At 39.7% G+C, this 19,928-nt stretch overlaps 1 protein-coding gene across 4 annotated transcripts in view; it reads left to right on the top strand.

The window, feature by feature from the left end:
* Positions 1-19,403, top strand: part of LOC138964339 (peregrin-like) — a 61,801-nt gene extending 42,398 nt beyond the window's left edge. For 2 of the 4 annotated variants that reach the window (XM_070336259.1, XM_070336258.1), the window contains 3 exons: positions 6,031-6,137; positions 9,157-9,299; positions 14,678-19,403. In XM_070336259.1, the coding sequence (XP_070192360.1) occupies positions 6,031-6,137; positions 9,157-9,299; positions 14,678-14,870 (443 nt within the window). In that variant the 3' untranslated portion in view covers positions 14,871-19,403. The remainder of the gene's footprint in view (positions 1-6,030; positions 6,138-9,156; positions 9,300-14,677) is intronic. The other 2 variants (XM_070336261.1, XM_070336260.1) reach the window with 1 other exon arrangement.
* Positions 19,404-19,928: the final 525 nt, after the last annotated feature.

The raw sequence follows: 19,928 nt of genomic DNA, 5'->3' as shown, positions 1-19,928 counted from the left end.
TCCCCCCCCCCCCCCCCCCCCCCCCCCTCCTACACACACATTTGAAAAACAGGTATTGTAATATGTGATAACACGATATTTCGGCGCATGCTTATGTCAGTGCTGATAGTCAAGCAGTGAACAAAAAGATGTTGAAAAATCATGTGAACGGTGCAAAGGCAGTGCTGGTCTGGTCTACAGCTATTGCACATACACCGTGCATGCAGAAACCATAATTATGGTCTGCATGGGAAGTATGACCACAAGCAATGTTCACTCACTGGTCCATGTGAATGCATGTTTGTTTGTGCCACAAGAAAACTTTGATCACAGGAGGAAGCTATAAGTAATATGCTCAAGAAAATAAATGAGGAAAGAACAGATGTTTTGCCCCAACAGGACAAACCTTGTGACAACCAAGCTTCACAGTAGCCGCACATTACTGACTTTGCATCAAATTCATCCTATTCTTTGCATCAGGGTGTTGTTACTTAGATTCTCTTCTTCAGCAGTCACACACAGTCACACACATGAACACACAGAGCCAGAGCCGCAAACATAACCAAACACAAGTATAAACTTCTACATTTCTGTCAAAAAAAAGAAGAAAAAATGCATACCTACTACCAGCTTTATCAGCTGCTTGGAATCTTTACTGCTCTGCTTGGGCTAGTATTCAGCTGCAGCAGATTTCCCAGGAGATGCATGGTGTTGCACCATGGCTGAACAAAGTCATTTTTGTATTGATTGTTCTTTTTTTTAAGCAGTTTATTTGCTTTTTTCCCGAAAAAAAATATAGGGTCTGCCTTCTCGTTGCCATAAATGGCGAACTCCGTGTTGTCCTTACTGCCGTACACATTCTGCTCCGCAACTCTAAAATAAGTCGTGGTTCAAAAACACATGCAAACGTGCTGCAAACGTACACCACCGATGGTGATTTCTTGCTCCAACCCAGCTGTTGCAAGGGAAGCAGCATAGTTTCCAGCCAATTTTCATTCTGGACGAAGTAGAATGCACAAACTTGATCTTCCGATTCGTTCGTAGCAATAGCAGACGACACTATCGACTCGCACTTTCTTTTTAAACTTCTGTCACGCCAGCCTCTGCAACTGATCTGATTTTACCCGATAATCATCCTTTGCGTGTCTAGCACTGAAATCGGGGTAAAACGTGCGATAAACTGAAGTTTCCACAAAGATATCCAAGGAAAATCGCAGCTGTAGATGTTTCACATCGCCTTTGGCAAGATCTGGCGGACATTGAAGAATATTGCATTCTGGGAAGGCCGAATCGAACCGAACGAGACCGAGCATAAACGAAGTTTAATATCCGCGATTCGATTGGTCAGTAGCGAAAATTGTTCATACGGAATCTCCCGGAATCTTCATCGGTTCTCTTCGGCTCTTTGGAATGTCTTCTAGTTGCTGTTACTAACGGCGCGAAACCAGTAAACGGAAATTCCCGTTGTCCGCGGTATGAACTGATCGTAGCAAAGAAAAGACAACTCATTCCAGTCATGCAAACGTGACTACCGTTCACGATTTGTTTGACTCACAGTCACCACTCAAACATACGCATTTTTTTGCTGTTTTGTGTGTTTTCAATACACAATTGCACACACATACTTTGTTCATTTAGCCGTTTTGACCGTTTATGATTAATTCTGATCTAAATTCAGTACATCAGAGTAACCAGAAGAGGTTCAAAATCCAGAATCAGAAAGAAAACGGAAATGACCAGGGAACAAAAAAATCACCTTTTTCACTGTGGTGTCTGCCCTTAGAGATACCTTTGAAATATGATGTAAGTAACGCACTTATCATTGCTGTCCTAGCAGGCAAGTTTTTAAAACTACAAAACTGTAATTGTGCATGATAAATAAGTACTCAAATGTCAAAGGAACCGAGTCTTTACTTCATCTTCAGACATTACAATTAAGGTTATATTGGAGGCATTGAAGGTGGACACCGTTACTTACGTCATTCTGTATCAAAAAAGTTTACTATGTAACTGCCTTCAGAGTGTATTGATTGATTTTTTTAATGTTTCTGATATTAATAGACCCCTTAGTAATGTGCAAATAAAAATGTGATTAAAATCTGCAAGAAGTCCTTCTGAAACAAGTGAATGACGTAAGTAACGGAGACACCAAAGAGAAGTTATCCAAAATTGATTACTTCTTTTTTTGTAGTTTTTGTGTCAATTGCAGTTCTATTTCATCAAAAAACAGTGTTTATTCACTCAGACATGGGAAATATACTTCAATGATACCATGTAAATGTTTTGATAGATACTGGTTAAAAATTAATGTGTTAATAAACAATATGTCAGTGTTATGAACGTCATGAGAACATGAAAACAGAAGGTTCCTATCAATCATGACAGCAAAGATCATTGATTGACAAAGTGTTAAATAATTCAGTAAAAAAAAATGCTAGAGATCAAAATACAATACCTCCTTAAAGTGCATCCAGATTTTGATGACGTTCGTAACATCGGACATGCTGCCATTTTCCTTTCTCGGCAAAGCAAAGTGAAACTACGTGGGTTTGAATGCACTAATGCATCATATTTTTGAAAGATCAGTACTTCAATTAAATAAAATATGTATTCATTATCAATAAAAGTTTAAAACTATACCTGTTTTTGGCGTTTGGACACCTTGAGCGGCGGAGAGAAGCAAACAATTTGCGAAAATTGCCTCCGTATTCCGTCCGTAACATGAAAAAAATGGCAGACACCATGCTGTTTTCGGTTAATTTCAACCAATCAGAAGCTTTCTCGCTATTCAATCAATCAATCAATCAATGAGTCTTATATCGCGCATATTCCGTGGGTACAGTTCTAGGCGCTCTGCAGTGATGCCGTGTGAGATGAAATTTTATACGGCCAGTAGATTGCAGCCATTTCGGCGCATATTTACCTTTCACGGCCTATTATTCCAAGTCACACGGGTATAGGTAGACAATTATTAACTGTGCCTAAGCAATTTTGCCAGGAAAGACCCTTTTGTCAATCGTGGGATCTTTAACGTGCACACCCAATGTAGTGTACACGGGGGGAGGTTTGGACACCGAAGAGAGTCTGCACACAAAGTTGACTCTGTGAAATAAATTTCCGCCGAACCTGGGATCGAACTCACGCTGACAGCGGCCAACTGAATACAAATCCAGCGCGCTACCAACTGAGCTATATCCCCGCCCTATTCAGTGCTGAATATAAGCTTTACTTTGTCGATTTCCGTTCGTTTCAACTGAAGTCGTCTGCTCCAAGTGCAAGGTATCTTGAGAACAGCGGAACATTTTGTTTGTAACCATCAGACACCAAATCACTTTTTCGACCTTTCATCCCCTTAAGCGCGAAGGTTTCGAATTATAACTTACTATGGTTGATTTAATTTGAAGATTTGGGCTGTTGTAATTACTTTGTATATACTTGCGAAGCCTTGATAACAAGAATACAATCACTGGGCGAGGGAAAACGGAACTCGAAAGTGGACACGGCTAGTGACGAACATCATGCAATTTTCAGCATCGCGTCACACGCTTTTGCCCGTGAAACAAAATGAAACACCTTCTTTTATGAATGAAAACACTCTTTGTTTTTAGCCTTAACTTATTTTCAGTTCTTATTTGACATCGGCAGCCTTGCAATCAGGCTTTGAAATGTGTTACCCTCGTGTGTCCTCTTTCCAGTCGCGATTTTGACAGGATTCGACAACAACAACAAATTATATAAAATAAGTCATTAACTTTTTTTTTTATCAATATGGGTATGAAAATGTAGCTAAATAAACAGAACAAGATGCAGTATGAAAACTTTGGTTTTTATTGATACATTTCTAGCCAGTTTTGCTAGAATCATGAGTAGGTAATTTTACAGTAGTTTGGCCCAATACTGTGCGCAACCACATATATTCTAAGAAACAAAGGGACTTCAACGCTGAGGAAGTGAAATTGGTGTAGTAATAATAATCTTTTGGGGAACACATTTTAATTTTGTTGGTAAAGACAGTCATCTGCGACTTCAAGGTTTTCCTGTGCCATGGTAGTAGCAGGTTCAAAAAATTTTTGTTTTAGTTCCTGAAAATAAGTAAGTCTAGATCAGGGTGGTCCTCTGAAGTAGGTGATCCTTTGAAGATGTTGGAATGATTTACATTGTGCAGTTATCTTGCTGCATGTTAAATAAAACTAAGAAAAGAATGGGGGGGGTAAAAGAAGAAAAGTGTAACTATAAGCGTTTTCATGGGGAGTTTCTTTCAGATGCAACTCATCCTTCATTGCAACTGCTTAGATGTAAACTCATTGCTTATTTTGTCAGATCTGTCCTCTTCAACTTATTTAGATGAGGTTTCTTCGAGCCTGTAGTTCATAGCTAGGTTGTTCAGTCTCGCTTGACTTTCATAACTTCAGTTAGTCCTAACCTGGTTTTCAAGGTGAAAGGTTTCTTCATTGGATCTTGCCATTAATTTTGTCTTCTGGAAGAAGTCTACCCGTTGATTTTGTCTTCTGGAAAAAATGTTCTCAGTGTCCCCTTTTAAAAGTCTGACCACAACACCAGCATTCTTGGTTTGGTGAACTGTTTAGAAGACCTCTCTACAGACTTCAAAGTTTTGAGACTCCTCAGATGTTGAACTCAAAATGCCTCCAGCAAAGATTTTTGGTAGTCCCAGTGGCTTATATTTACTGCTGCATTTTTACTTTGTATGCATAGATGTAGACTTTTATTTTCTACAGGCATATTTTATTTCGCTTTGCACTTTCATAGATATGGGTCCTCTTTAACCCTTGTGAATATATACACAACACTTGGCTGGTTTTGTTCATGCTGTTGGCTTCTTTTTGAGTTTTGTTTTTTTACCCATGCGTTGACCAAATGTTTGTTTTACCCTTCAGATACAATAGTGGACTGTATAGTCTATGTGCACACCCTGCATATCCCCCCTTTGCTGTTTTAAGCATTGAAAGTTCATTTGACTGTTTTCAAGAGGTTAACGCTAAGCCTTTCCACTGGGCCTTGAGAAAAGTGCACTATCCATCAGCCGCTAACTTTCTTGTGAAGTATATGCAGCATGGACCTTTGTATTGACAGCTTGCTTCATTTAATGACTCATGTATATTTGCTACAGACCTATATATCATGTGTGATATTTGTGCACTTTCGAATTGTTACTCTGCCATTTGGCTGAGTTTGTTGTTAGCACCGTGGTTTGGGCAGTCAGAGGTTGGAGGATGGGAGTGGGAGGAAGAGTTAAAGTGTTATCAGGTTTCCAGTGTAGTTGGACAATAAGTACACAGTCTCCAGTCTCATCAGTATTATTTGAATTGGGAAAAAAGCAGCAGAGAGCAGTGAAATTCTAGTTCTGTGAGCATGGTAGGCTGCAAAACTGACTCGATAAACAACATAGTTTTGCTTCCTTTGAAATGTTTGCATCACTTCACGAGAAAGTTAACAAAATGTTGAAAATGACAAATTTGGGACAGAATCAAACGAGAACTCTTATCTTAATCAGTTTTGCAAACCTCTGGTAACAGAAGTTGGTTTTTTTTAAATTATTTTATTAGCAGTTTCATCACTGTTAATTTGAGGTAACCTTTCCCTTCGTACTAGTGATTTCAGTTAAGATTAGTACAGTGGTACTTGTAATGTGATGGCCTTGCAAATCCAATACAGGACACTTCCCATAAAACGAAACTTTTGGTTGTTCCTCTTTTTATTTTTTTAATTAATTGTACGTAAATATATAACTGTCATGGCAAGCCTTTTTTTTTAATTATTAATTATACATAAATATGTAACTGTCATGGCAGGCCACCTACAGGGTAGGAACACTTTTGTATGATCTCAATGACCTTGAGGTGTCCTTTCATCACAGGTACCACTGTAGTATCGAAGATCTCAAATCACAAGATGAACTCCATGAGTAAGTGTAAAAGCTGAGGCGCTTGATAAATTTCATATTTAAGTGCGGAACTGAGGGTCAGAGTGGTGTAAGGATGGAAAGCACACGGTAGCGGGAAGCGTGATAGTGTGATGTGTGTTACATTGTAGGGCGCACGCGACGTAGTCCTAGCGTGGACTATGACGATATGATCGCTCTGGAGCCGCTGGACCTTGTGTGGGCCAAGTGTCGCGGGTACCCCTGGTACCCGGCTCTGGTGAGTACCCCTCTGTAGTCCACACTCCTAACACCTTCACCCTACCCCTTCCCCACCCCACCCCAGTGTCACTTCACCTCTCTCCTTTTTCCTCCTTCTCGATGTTGTCAACTTAAGTACTGAAGTAGTTACTCAGTGTACAGATGCATATTTAGGGATAGGAGGTTATGGGTTGGGGTATGATGAGTTTCGTATGCTTAAATCATTTGTTTCATTATAATTTTAAGGTGCTATGGGCTGTTTTTTGTTAGCAATAAGTCTCATCAGTCGCTAAAATGGTCAGGAGAAAGACTGATTTATGGTTTGTTTGTGCAATTTGCCTCTTGGCCAACGGTATGTGTGTGTTTTTCTGAGCTTATGGTTTGTTGTCTTGTATTCACCTCAGATAGCTGTACATATATATATGTACACTTGTATGTATAATAAAAGACCCAGGAACGTTGTCTTTGTCCCTTTGGCTGTTGTCTCTAAAGTATTTCTGTATGGTTCCTTGCATGCTTCAGTTTATTTGGGTTACTGGCTTCACTTGTAAACATTTCCCTGTTTCTTGTTTTACAATTACACACTTCTTCTCATCTCCTTATAAGGAATAGGACATCAAGTTCTTCTCATGCAGATAACAGAAGATTCAACAGGTAGTTGCACAAGAAAAGCCTGTACAACTTAGTGTATGGCATAGTTCAAAAGCTGTGTTTAAAGATGATCACTGTTGAAACTTAAACTATGCAGCAAGATTGTTGATGGTTTATTAAAACAAGCAATAATAAAGTTTGAGAAAGCAAAGAAAGACAGACCCCCCGCGGGTTAGGGGGAAGAATTTACCCGATGCTCCCCAGCATGTCGTAAGAGGCGACTAACGGATTCTGTTTCTCCTTTTACCCTTGTTAAGTGTTTCTTGTATAGAATATAGTCAATGTTTGTAAAGATTTTAGTCAAGCAGTATGTAAGAAATGTTAAGTCCTTTGTACTGGAAACTTGCATTCTCCCAGTAAGGTAATATATTGTACTACGTTGCAAGCCCCTGGAGCAATTTTTTGATTAGTGCTTTTGTGAACAAGAAACAATTAACAAGTGGCTCTATCCCATCTCCCCCCTTTCCCCGTCGCGATATAACCTTGAACGGTTGAAAACGACGTTAAACACCAAATAAAGAAAGAAAGAAAGACAGAGAGAGGAAGGGATATAAAAGAAAGAGAGAGTCAAGTCTTTTACTTGAAAGTTTATGACCCAAATGCCAATGGCAATGGAACTCAGGAGACTGAAATGCGGTAGGCTGAGAAAGTTACCTGAGGTCATGCTTTAATTTAAGACTCTCTTGAAAAAAGTCTACTGTTGAATTTATACAGTCTCTTCATCTTTCATTGTTGATAGAAGACTCTTTTTCTTTGGACTGAAAATTATTGACCTGCATTGTCTGCCTCTTCAACTCTGCTAGAAGAAGCCATGTCATTCATTTTCAACATGGTCTTGTCATTTTCTGATCTAAATGCGCAGTGATGCTTGAAGATGTGTATTGGCAGTATGCGAGAGAGTGTCAGCTGAGCTTTATTGCTGTATAGAAATGAGAGTTTTTCTACATATATATTTTCATGCTAACAGCCCCACATTCTTCTTACAGTCTTTTCAGACTATAATATAATATAATTTTGTGTTCACCACCTTACATCCTTAACTGAGTATTTATTCGTTCATGTTCAAAGTTTGAGCATCCTTCCAATCGTTTCAAACTTCATTTAGTTTTAAGCGCACTTCATTTCTGCACTCTTTCCCTTGTCATAGTTATTGTTTTGGCACAATTTCACCCAAGCCATTTTGAAGCAAGGTCTAGATTGAGTTGAATCAGTGTCATACTCATAGGTCTTACCCCACTTATGAACCATGAATGTGTTAAGGGCAGGGGTATTTGTGAGATTAACAGCTGATAGTGATAGTTATTTGTACTTTGCAATTGGTAAGACCATCAGAAAGAAGATAGGCCTGTAAACCAGATCAAAGGAGCTGAAGGTGCTGTGCCTTCCATCGCAACCTCTGCGGAAAAAAATGTGTAATTTGATTGTTACAAAAAAGAAGTGTTAATGGTAATGTCCTGCGGGTATTGTATCTGTACAAAGTTGTTCAAGTTTCCTTTCATTTTGAAACTATGACTGTTATGTGCATTTTCTTTCATTAGTGCTTCAATGCTAGAATATATGAGAACTCCTGCTCTTGTAGTAGTACCAAAGTCTTGAAGCTATGAGTGTGACATTATGAAGTGTATCAGCTTTAATTAGTGCTTCAGTGCAAGAGTCCTTTTCAGGTATGTGAATTCCTGCACTTGCACCATTAAGTCTTTAAGCTGAATTCATGCACATCATTGCCATCTCCACTGCCTATTGTCCACCCTGGAGTGTATGCTGAATCTTTTTTGTCCTGTAATGTCACATACGGTCTGTGTGGTATTCATACAAAACAGAATAAGATCAAACTTCACCTACTGCTATTGCATGCTATACCAGCTCTGTGCACAAAAGATCAAAGTTTCGGGTGACCTTTTTTTTCCTTTCTTTTATTTATTTTATTTGTTTGAGGGAGGGGGGTGGTTTGGAATGCCTTCTGCTTCACCTCATGAGAAAGACAGATTTTTGTTGAGAGACAGTGGCCTCAATTCATCAAATTGTGTTTGCAAGTGAGCCATCATTTGATGCTGTCAGCTCCAACAGATTTCTGGATACAGGAATGCTAAGGCTATGGTCCAGCTCTCATTTTTATTCAGACCAGTTAGACTGAAAGTTATGACATTCAATGCCAAAGCTATCATTCTTTGAGACATGTACAAGTTTAAACAGAAAGTGCATGGCTGAAGTTCCAAAGAGCTGTGAGTGAGGATTTTTCTCATTGATATTTCAAAAGTACTCAAGCTTTGATGGGAGGGTTTGTTTGAGGGTGGTGGAATAGGATGGAATATCATGCAACTAATTATACTCAGACTACGCAAACTATCAATTGGCATAGTTTTTAACGCCATGATTTTGCCTGACAGATCATCAACCCCAAGATGCCCAAGACGGGATACTTTCACAACGGCGTGCCCATACCGGTTCCACCCGAAGACGTTCTGGATCTACAACGGCGGCAAGATGATTCCATCTTCCTCGTCCTATTCTTTGACACCAAGCGCACATGGTGAGTGTTTGATTCACAGGATTTTGTCAGCTGTTTAGCATTTTCTCGGTTTGGTTTGCTTGCTCTCCCACTCCCCCCTCCCCCCCTTCTCTCTCTCTCTCTCTCTCTCTCTCTCTCTCTCTCTCTCTCTCTCTCTCTCTCTCTCTCTCTCTCTCTCTCTCTCTCTCTCCGAAGGCTGGATGTAAAAAAGCAGACCACTGCTCTCTACTACCCTCGTAAAATAAAGAATTGTCATTCTCTCTCTCTCTCTCTCTCTCTCTCTCTCTCTCTCTGTCTCTCTGTCTCTCTCTTTCTCTCTCTCTCTCTCTTTTCTTCTCTCTCTCTCTCTTTTCTTCTCTCTCTGTCTCTCTATGCCTGTCTTTCAAACTCTCTTTGTCGATCTCTCTCTCTCTCTCTCTCTCTCTCTCTCTCTCTCTCTCTCTCTCTCTCTCTCTCTCTCTCTCCCTCCCTCTCTCACTCAATCTATCTCTCCCTCTCCCTCTCTCTCCCCCTACACACACACCACCACCACCCACTCTTCTGCCACTTCTGGTACTGTACTTTCACTGTTTCAGTTTGATTTGCTTCTGTTTTTTTGTGCAAATATGCCCCCTGTCACCGCTCTTTCTGTACATCTTCTCAACTGGGTCAGATGCTAGGCAAAGTCACAAATAAATAAGGGGGGAAATTAGGTGATTGCCTGTAAGAAGAGCAGGTAAGCAAAAGAGCAAGGGAAATGCACACACAAAAAACAATCGAGGAACTGCACAAGACAAAAATACAAACATAACAAAATTTTGACAGAAACAGTTCTCTTTTCCCTTCTTTCTTTTTTCTTTCGCCCTTCGCAGCAGGCAACTTGTGGAGTGGTGGTTTTGGGTTCACTTTCCATTACTGACAGGTTGCATTCATCCCAGTATGGATGCAGCATGTTCGAAGGTGGAGGGGTAAAAAATAAATCAAACAAGTCTCATTAGGGCTCAAGCCAGGACTTAGTGTGATAGGGGTGCTGACTCTTCACGTGGGGTAGCCAGGGAGGAGAAGAGCTTATCACATAATCTGTCAGTAAGGAAAAGGGGGAGGTTTGTGTGTGGGGGGGGGGGGGGGGATTTGAGATGGGGGAAAAGGAGGAGAGGGGAGTTGTGATTGGCTGTGGTTGGTTGATTAGATTCAGCGTGCGCTGTGTGATATGGAGATTTATACGCTGTGTGATATGGAGATTTATGTTGATGGTGGTGGTTTTTTGGGGAAAATATTGGTTTTTGAAAGATTAGTGTGTGTTATTAAGGACCGTGCCTGTCCCAGGTGATTGTGAGGAAGTGACTGTTACATGGTATCAGCGAGATTGAAGGTGGATGTGTCAGCTAGGGCCGGTTGCAGCATTCTTGCACCTGAGAGAATTTTGTCATTCAATTGACCCTGCCCAAATTAGTTTATAAGAGAAAGAGATGTGGCACATCCCAGAACCCTATTTGGTTTTTCATTCTTGTTAATGTTATACCTGACTCTGTCAAAAGAGAGTCAGATATGGGAATCTTCAGGTTGTTGGCTGAATGCAAACCTTATGGTACACTCCAAAGAGACAAAACGGAGATAGAAATACTCACCATCTTGAACCAATTTGTCCATTTCGAAATGTTTCAATTATTTCAAAGAGACAAAGCAAAAGGTCGATACACTTACCATCTTGATCAGATTTGTTCACTTCATGTTCTTCAATGAGATCAAATGTTTCCAATCTTTCTTATCTTTATGCTTGGATCATTGTGAACTCGGAACAGGTGGTGTAGCCACTGTATCACTCCCTTGCTTCCTATTGACAAGCACCTGCACAAGCTGAAACCTATCCCTACCCCCTTCCCCCGCGGGTTAGGGGGAAGAATTTACCCGATGCTCCCCAGCATGTCGTAAGAGGCGACTAACGGATTCTGTTTCTCCTTTTACCCTTGTTAAGTGTTTCTTGTATAGAATATAGTCAATTTTTGTAAAGATTTTAGTCAAGCAGTATGTAAGAAATGTTAAGTTCTTTGTACTGGAAACGTGCATTCTCCCAGTGAGGTAATATTGTACTACGTTGCAAGCCCCTGGAGCAAATTTTTGATTAGTGCTTTTGTGAACAAGAAACAATTGACAAGTGGCTCTATCCCATCTCCCCCCTTTCCCCGTCGTGATATAACCTTCGTGGTTGAAAACGACGTTAAACACCAAATAAAGTCAAGTATCCCTACCCCACCATCTACATCTCCGGGGTTTCTTTGCAAGCTAGCTGGGGTGGGGGGAGGGGGAGTAGACTGTATGCAGTTGGCAGCCACTTGTCAGTCGGGGTCAAGCAAGCAATGCACAATGTTGTCAGCCTGCTGGGTGCATCTTCCCAAGCCTCTTCTCTCTCCCCTGACCATTACAGTAAAGTGGGGGCCCTGTGGGGCGCTAAAGTGCCTGCGTCTACCTGCCAGCAGATTTACAGGTATTAAACACCGACGCAGGTTCACCACCACTTGCACATAAGTGCTGTGCTACAATGTTGGTACTGAGGGGAATTGTTGCGAGTCCTTTACTCCGCAGAATGTTGTCAGTGACTTTTGAGTACTTGAAAAGCATATTTCTTACTCTTAGCGTTTTGAGTTTTGACTTTCAACAAAGATTGAGTACTTGAAAAACATGTTCTTTACCGTTTAGATTTCTGAGAGTCAGTATTTTTTGAGTCACTTGAGAAAATGTGACTCTATGTAATCGGTCAGTGTTAGTCTGTCCGGCCGGCCGTCCGGCCGGCCGTCCGTAGACACCACCTTAACGTTGGACTTTTCTCGGAAACTATCAAAGCGATCGGGCTCATATTTTGTTTAGTTGTGACCTCCAATGACCTCTACACTTTAACGATGGTTTCGTTGACCTTTGACCTTTTTCAAGGTCACAGGTCAGCGTCAAAGGAAAAATTAGACATTTTATATCTTTGACAAAGTTCATCGGATGTGATTGAAACTTTGTAGGATTATTCTTTACATCAAAGTATTTACATCTGTAGCCTTTTACGAACGTTATCAGAAAAACAAGGGAGATAACTAGCCTTTTCTGTTCGGCAACACACAACTTAACGTTGGGCTTTTCTCGGAAACTATAAAAGTGACCGGGCTCAAATTTTATGTGAACGTGACTCCCAGTGACCTCTACACTTTGACGTCTGCTTTGGTGACCTTTGACCTTTTTCAAGGTCACAGGTATGTCTTGAAGGAAAAAAATTGAAATATCATATCTCTGAAACTATTCATCGGATTTGATTCAAACTTTATAGGATTATTCTTTACATCAAATTATTTACATCTGTATTGTGTTGTGAATAGCAATTTCTTCCTGTCCATCTGATGCCTCATATAATATTCAGAACTGCGAAAGTGACTCGATCGAGCGTTTGCTCTTCTTGTTGTTTCGGGGAATGCACTAAAGGACTTTTGAACAGATTAAATACTTTACAAAAAACAATTAATCTAAAAGATTGTGAGCTTTTCTATATTTCCTCTTTGTCTTTGTCCACGCCTTCTGGCCCTTCAGAGTTGTACTCCCCAGTTACTTTGAAGATTGTCTCCAGCAGAAATTCACTGATCTCATATTGATATACCTTGTAATAAAACAGTTACAGGTACAGAAAATCACTCAGATTGTCATCTTACTTTAATTCACATGATGTATCAACATGAAGCTACCGCTCTTGCAAAGCACAAGGACTTATGAACGCTAGGCTGAAATGACATGAAAACTGTTTAGTCTGATGTAAGGAGGTTTTCAAGTCAGGGGAATAAATATGTGTATCTGTTGCCTCTGGCTATGTTTATGTGGGAAGATGCTTTTTCCAGACAGATGACATTTACAAAGTACAGAAGGGCTTTGCTTTAAATAGTTTCTGGCATGTATACACCATAAAGATTGCAATAGGACATCTCTTGACACCGTTATCTCATGCTTGCTTTTTACACCCCCGGTATAGGGGTGTGTATAGGATTCGGTCGATGTGTTTGTGTGTTTGTGTTCGCATATAGATCTCAAGAATGAACGGACCGATCGTCACCAAACTTGGTGAACAGGTTCTATACATTCCTGAGACGGTCCTTACAAAAATTGGGACCAGTCAAACACACGGTTAGGGAGTTATTGGTGGATTAAAATTATACAAGGACTTATAGAGGCACATATTAATGGTCAAAGGGAAATAACCATTCTCACTGCCACCAACTGAGAAGGTTATTTCCCTTTGATGGGGGTGTTTTTCCTACCTCGGAGGAATTTCTTGTTTTTATATTTAGTCAAGTTTTGACTAAATATTTTAACATCGAGGGGGAATCGAAACGAGGGTCGTGGTGTATGTGCGTGTGTCTGTGTGTCTGTGTGTGTGTGTAGAGCGATTCAGACTAAACTACTGGACCGATCTTTATGAAATTTGACATGAGAGTTCCTGGGTATGAAATCCCCGAACGTTTTTTTCATTTTTTTGATAAATGTCTTTGATGACGTCATATCCGGCTTTTCGTGAAAGTTGAGGCGGCACTGTCACGCCCTCATTTTTCAACCAAATTGGTTGAAATTTTGGTCAAGTAATCTTCGACAAAGCCCGGACTTCGGTATTGCATTTCAGCGTGGTGGCTTAAAAATTAATTAATGCACGTTCAATGAGAGAGGGTTGGATGTCATTATGAAGGAGGGGCCCGGGTAGCTCAGGTGGTAAAGCACTAGACTTGTGATCCTAGTCCCAGATGTGTAGACCCAGAGACGGTATCCATGTCTCACCCTCGTGTCACCACAGTGGTACCTAGACCTCGGTCATTCTGCCATTAGTGCAGATGGCTGGTACCACCTAAACAGGCAAACACTTCTGTATCTCATCTTTTCTCGGTGTAAAACCCGGAAACATATGTAATGTAATAAAGATAGCTTATATAGCGCCGCTTCACAAATTTAACTATGCTCTTAGCGCTGTACATCGAGATATAACAATTTCAATAATATAAATACAAAGATGATATTATAATAATACACATTTACAAATATCACTCACGTGCATACATCCTCGTGCACACCACGCGCATACACACTCCCATTCATTAACAAGTGCTTCCATCCCCCTGCCACTGAGATGTTCATATATACCCTTGGACAAGCTCACACCATGTCCGTCTCCTCTCTCCACTGTACATACACTCAGCAAGAAAAAGAAAGACTAAATGCAAATTTCATACAGAACCCTATAGCTCAATCAAAGCTGAAGCAACTATACAAAAAAAGACACATTCAAACAACAAACATGCCCCGAATGGCTTTGCCGTGATGGTTTAAACTTGAATTACTCTCATTATGAAGAGCAGGCTGAACCACAGTGTAATCATATGCTTCTTTTTTGCTGTGTATTACAGGCAGTGGCTACCTCGTCAGAAGCTTGAACCTCTGGGAGTGAACTCAGACCTGGACAAGGCCAAGCTGATGGAGAACAAGAAGCCCAATGTCCGCAAGGCCGTGCAAAAGGCGTACGAGAAGGCCATCATCCACCGCTGCAAGGTCAATGGTGAACCCAACCCCCTCTCTGGTGACTCCAGCTCAGAGGACTGAGACCCTGTCGCCCCCAATGTCCCCTTAGGTGCTAGTTGCCCACAACTCAGATCCCAGCTTCGTTCTCTTGTTTAATACCACAGGTTTAAACGTTGAACTCCACCTCATTGTACCCAGATGATAGGCAATCCCACCTCATCATGCCTAGATTATTTGGAATTCCACCTTCATCTAGAGCTGGCAGCTTTAACAGCCAAGATCTCCACTCCGGTCTGAATGGTTTGGCTCTGAGCTACTATTAGTCCTCTCCACTCAGCCTTTCCATCTTTCACGAGTTGTAGCAGCTATGAGAAGAACATTATGCTCAGGCAGCTCAGCTTTCTGCCTGAATGCTTCAGCTCTTATCAGTTCACTAACTCCACCAGTGTGTTTCCAGTTTTGTGGGTACAGGGGATTAGATCTAGCACACCCTGGGATAGAAGATGAGAAAAGACAGCATACGACTGTCACATTTCTCTGTCCACTGAATTCTGTTCAGCTGAGATCTACCTCTTCATCCACAACATTGACAACTAAGAATATTACACCTAATTATGTCAACATTAGAAAAGACCTGTACCCTCCCAGGCTGTGCTGAGTAGCCAAGTGCTGAGTAGCAAAGTAGTTATGGAGTATATATGTGGGTTTGTGAGAATGTGTTGCTTAGTGGCATTGATGGCTTGTATTTAGAGCAAATCTTCTGGTGTTGTGCCATTTCGTTTCCATATAATTATAAGTTTTCAAGTATACTTCTTGACTGAGAAATTTTGTTGAGTTGTTACTGGTACATGTACAATAAACTATTGGGTGTATTGATCCACGTGATTTTCACTTGTGTAGAGTTTGTTTGTTGTTTGTTACTGTAGCAGTGTGTGTATATTATTGACTGTTCACTGTCACGTTTGTATTAAATTGTCAATAGAGGAACAAAGTGGAAACTCATGGAGAGATGCACTTTATTCATGTGGGACGGTTTAGCGATTCTCATTCTGAAAATAATTTCATTGGTGCACAATTCCTCTGCTGTGAATCCCAGAATGTGAGTGAGGGTCTTCAGAAGGTTAAAGCCTTACTGTGCATATCATGTTTAGACTTTGCATACTCTCATTTTCATGACTCAAAAGAACACAAGTGGGAGGGAGACAAATGATCAAATTAAACACTGTTGCCCCCAGTAACTTAACAAATCATACAACTGTATGACAGTAAGTAGGCAGCATTACAGGGGGAAACATTAATGATGAATTATTTTGATTTATATGAGTGTGGCTTGCTAAGTTTTGCTGGTGGTTTCCTTTCCCAACTTCAGAACTGAGATTGTACAGTCATTGTTTTATGGAAATCTTGTGAATTGTGTGAGTTGTTAGGGAAGGAAAATACCATGAGCTAGACTAGCATTTTGTGTACAAATTGCTGTTTTTGTTTAATGTTTTCATTCCTCAGCATTTTCATAATTTTGTTTTCTGACCCGTCCATGTTGTCAGTCATGAAGAAAAATGTTCTTGTAGATATGCTCTGGACAGATCCTTTTCTCTGGTCCTGTCCCTATCCCTTGGTACCCCCCAATCACACACCCACATATTTTCAATACAGGTCCTCTGAGTCTGGGAAAAAAATCAGAGACAGTGTATGTACTTTCTTCTGTATGTCGTGTGAATTGTACAGAATTAGCAGGGGACAGGACACCCAGAACGGTTGATTTCAGTAATGTGATGAGAGGCTGCAGTTTATGTTGTTGTTGTCACAAGCAAGTCTGTGTGTTACATATTTTTGTTATGGCACAACTGATGAAAGCGTATGTGGATTCTTTTTCATTGTTGTCCTTCAGCCTTTGTTGCAGTTTGGGTTTGTACAGTTTAACTGTTCGTCGGTGAAATCGTGGGACCTCATAAATGACTCTTGGTGCCAAGTCACGAGGTCCTAACGATTTCACCGACGTGTTGTTTTTGAAAGAAGGGTGATATTGTTTGTTTTGAACACAGTTCACATTGACATGGCCAAGGCAGGGCAGAGAAAACTATTTGCAGACAGTTAATTGACATATTAATTGTAGGAATTTGGTAAGAGTGCAGCACTTTTCAGATGTCGGTCAACTTTGTCAGCTGGTGACAACAATTTAATAAACTTGGCTTTGGCTTTGACATTGGTTTGAACACTGGGGGTTATTGTCTTAGAACTAAAAATACAGTATCACTTACCTTCCCATTGCTGTCGGACAGTTCAACTGCCAGAGCAACAGACCTTCAGTATGGAATTTCATTCCCTGAAATAGGGAAAACTGAAATACCAAATTTATAAGGTCTCTCAAAGCAATTCCCCTCGAATGGTTTACATTCAGTTAACAAGTCTGCAGTGTATATTGTTGACTGTTAAATGTTGGAACTTGACATTCACTGTATTGGTAGCTCTTTTCTCTTCTTTTCCAAACCAAGCCCTTCTCTGTCCCCTTTTTACAACGGAACCATAACTTCTGCACTTTTGTAAATAAGCTGTTGATATTCTTTCTCAATACTGGGAGATGATTAGGCCAACACACAAAAAAAGTCTGTTTACGGTATCACGACCAACCCTATTTTTTTCGCGCGACCCTAGACTTTTTTTTGGCATTTGGGGGAGAAAAAAAGAAAAGAAAAGAAAAAAAAAATAGTCTTTGTTTTTTGGCAAAATAACTTAAAAATATGGGGGTTTTTTGAGAGAAAAAAGAAGAAAAAAACAAAATCCCGACCTACCGACCCTATTTTTTTTGCCTATGTTACCGTAAACAGATTTTTTTTTTTGGCCTTATGTACTTTGTTTTAAGGGGTGGGGGTGTCTTATTACATTGATTGTTTATAAGACTAAATGTTCAAGATCTTGATATTTTTCACTTTGTTTCTTTGTTTAAATCATACAATCATGTGTATGTGTCTGTATAAAGTTGTCCAACCCTATCCTAAACATGCAGGCAAACACGCACTTTTCATAAACTTATCCATGCAGCTTTCACGTGATCCTAGGGTGTACATACATATCTTATAATTTATACAATGTTATGTTACTGGCACATTTTGTTTTCAGGTGGGTTTTTTATAAAGTAAGTTAAGTTACTTGTTATGCTCTGGTGTATATATTCATTCGGTGAAAATGAGACTTGTGTTTGTGTGTGATAACTGTTTTGTTGCGTGACTTGGGGAAAATGAAATCATGCTGATTATAGTTTGCATGATACATGTCAAAATAAAGTTGAACATGAAATTTTATGAATGATTTGTCTGAATTGTAATTTTTTTTTTTAAAGGTATAACCACACATTTCAACACTGATTCGTAGATCTTCTAAATGTTACCCAAGGTAGTAATCAATATTTAAATTTGTTATTTTTCTGCAAACACAGTATCAATAGTATTGACTAATATTTTTACTCAGTTCTGCTAGTGTTTGCTGTAAAAGAAAAAGAAAAAATGCTCTGAATAAATTACAACCATGTTTGATGAAATTTTATCCATTCCAGAGTTCTGTGAACATAATTATGTGACTTTTGTGAGCCAGGATCTAGGATGGGAGAACTGTGTCTTACATATTTTCTTTGAAAAATCTGTCCTGGATCTAGCATGTGCTGAATGACTGTAGAGATGATTTAGTTGGGAGAATAATATATGTAATCTTTGTATAACAGTTGTTTTGAACTGATATTTTCTAGCACATGCCTGAAAGTTTGTTTCTTAGCCGGGCCTTTCACTTGTTTAATTTGTGTGTAGAACTAGATCTGAGGAACCCTGTTAGTCCGTAAGTATATAATAAAGAACGCAACTGATCGAGAAATAATTTGTAAGTGTAATAGGTTGTACAAGTTTAATGTTCCATAATATCTTGTGTGTTTCTGTGTTGCACCTGTCTTTATAAGAATCTTATGTTTGTCAATGGATCCTTTTAAAAATGTGTATCCATTCATATGTATGTGCTAAACTCAGATTTGTACTTTCTCTTCATTGGTGACTGGTTGGGTGTATGAACTGAAATGGTTATCGTGTTCGTTTGGTTGTACAGTGGAAACCCCCTTTTACAACCTTCACAAATCTGAGAAAATCAGGCCTCAAAAGTGATGGAGTCTTAAAATGGAGGTAAATTTACAGAGGTTATGAACAGAACATCTGAGAAAGGAAGGTCTTAAAAAGGAGGAAGTCTTAAACTGGGATGTCTTAATAGGGGGGTTCCACTGTATTATGGGTTGCTTGACAATGTTTTCATTGATTTTTGTATTCACTGTCGTTACTTGCCTGTAGTTATCAGTTTATCTGTAGATCCAGATTTACTCATCATTTTGAGATCATTGTAATTCTTCCCTTTCTTTCCATACATGTATCATTGGGTCATTTTATCATGGGCATAATTTAGTAAGAAATGAAATCAATAATGTTCTAAAAGGTTGAGTGGCATGATTGAAGAACTGTTTTTGGATTTCTTTCTTCATTTCTGTGTTTATGTTTGGCTTCTGTGTTTAGTTCAAGAAGTACATAATGGTTTAAAGTATGAGTGTCTGAAAGTCTGTAATAAAAAACACAACAAGAAAGTAAAGTCTGTTACTGCTTTATTGTCAATGTGTGCGTATACACATGTTCAAACGGTCTCGCATGACCCCCTGCGTTCTCCAGACAAGAGACAACAATAAGCGCACACAAGTGTTTGTGTGTGTGTGTGTGTGTGTTTGCATCAAATGAGAGAAACCATTCGAAGTCTTGATATGATGATGCTATTAATAATAATAATAAAAACTGGACATTTTTAAGTGCCTAACCTATGGCTCTAGGCCCTTTACAAAAGAACATATACAGAAAAGAACAATTAAATGTACAACCTACATAAAGCTATTAACCATACGGACAAAAATCACCACATGTACTGTTCACACAATATTCATATATGCTATACACACATACCCAGCGAACACTTTCAACAATCATGCCAACTTTGTGTGACACAGCTTTTAAACAACTCGGATTTAACAATACACAATACTCAGCACTTTCTTTCTTTCTTTCTTTATTTGGTGTTTAACGTCGTTTTCAACCACGAAGGTTATATCGCGACGGTACTCAGCAC

The sequence above is a fragment of the Littorina saxatilis genome, linkage group LG4, assembly GCF_037325665.1.
Source record: "Littorina saxatilis isolate snail1 linkage group LG4, US_GU_Lsax_2.0, whole genome shotgun sequence".
Lineage (NCBI taxonomy): Eukaryota > Metazoa > Mollusca > Gastropoda > Littorinimorpha > Littorinidae > Littorina > Littorina saxatilis.
This window is presented reverse-complemented; position numbering and strand designations above follow the sequence as displayed.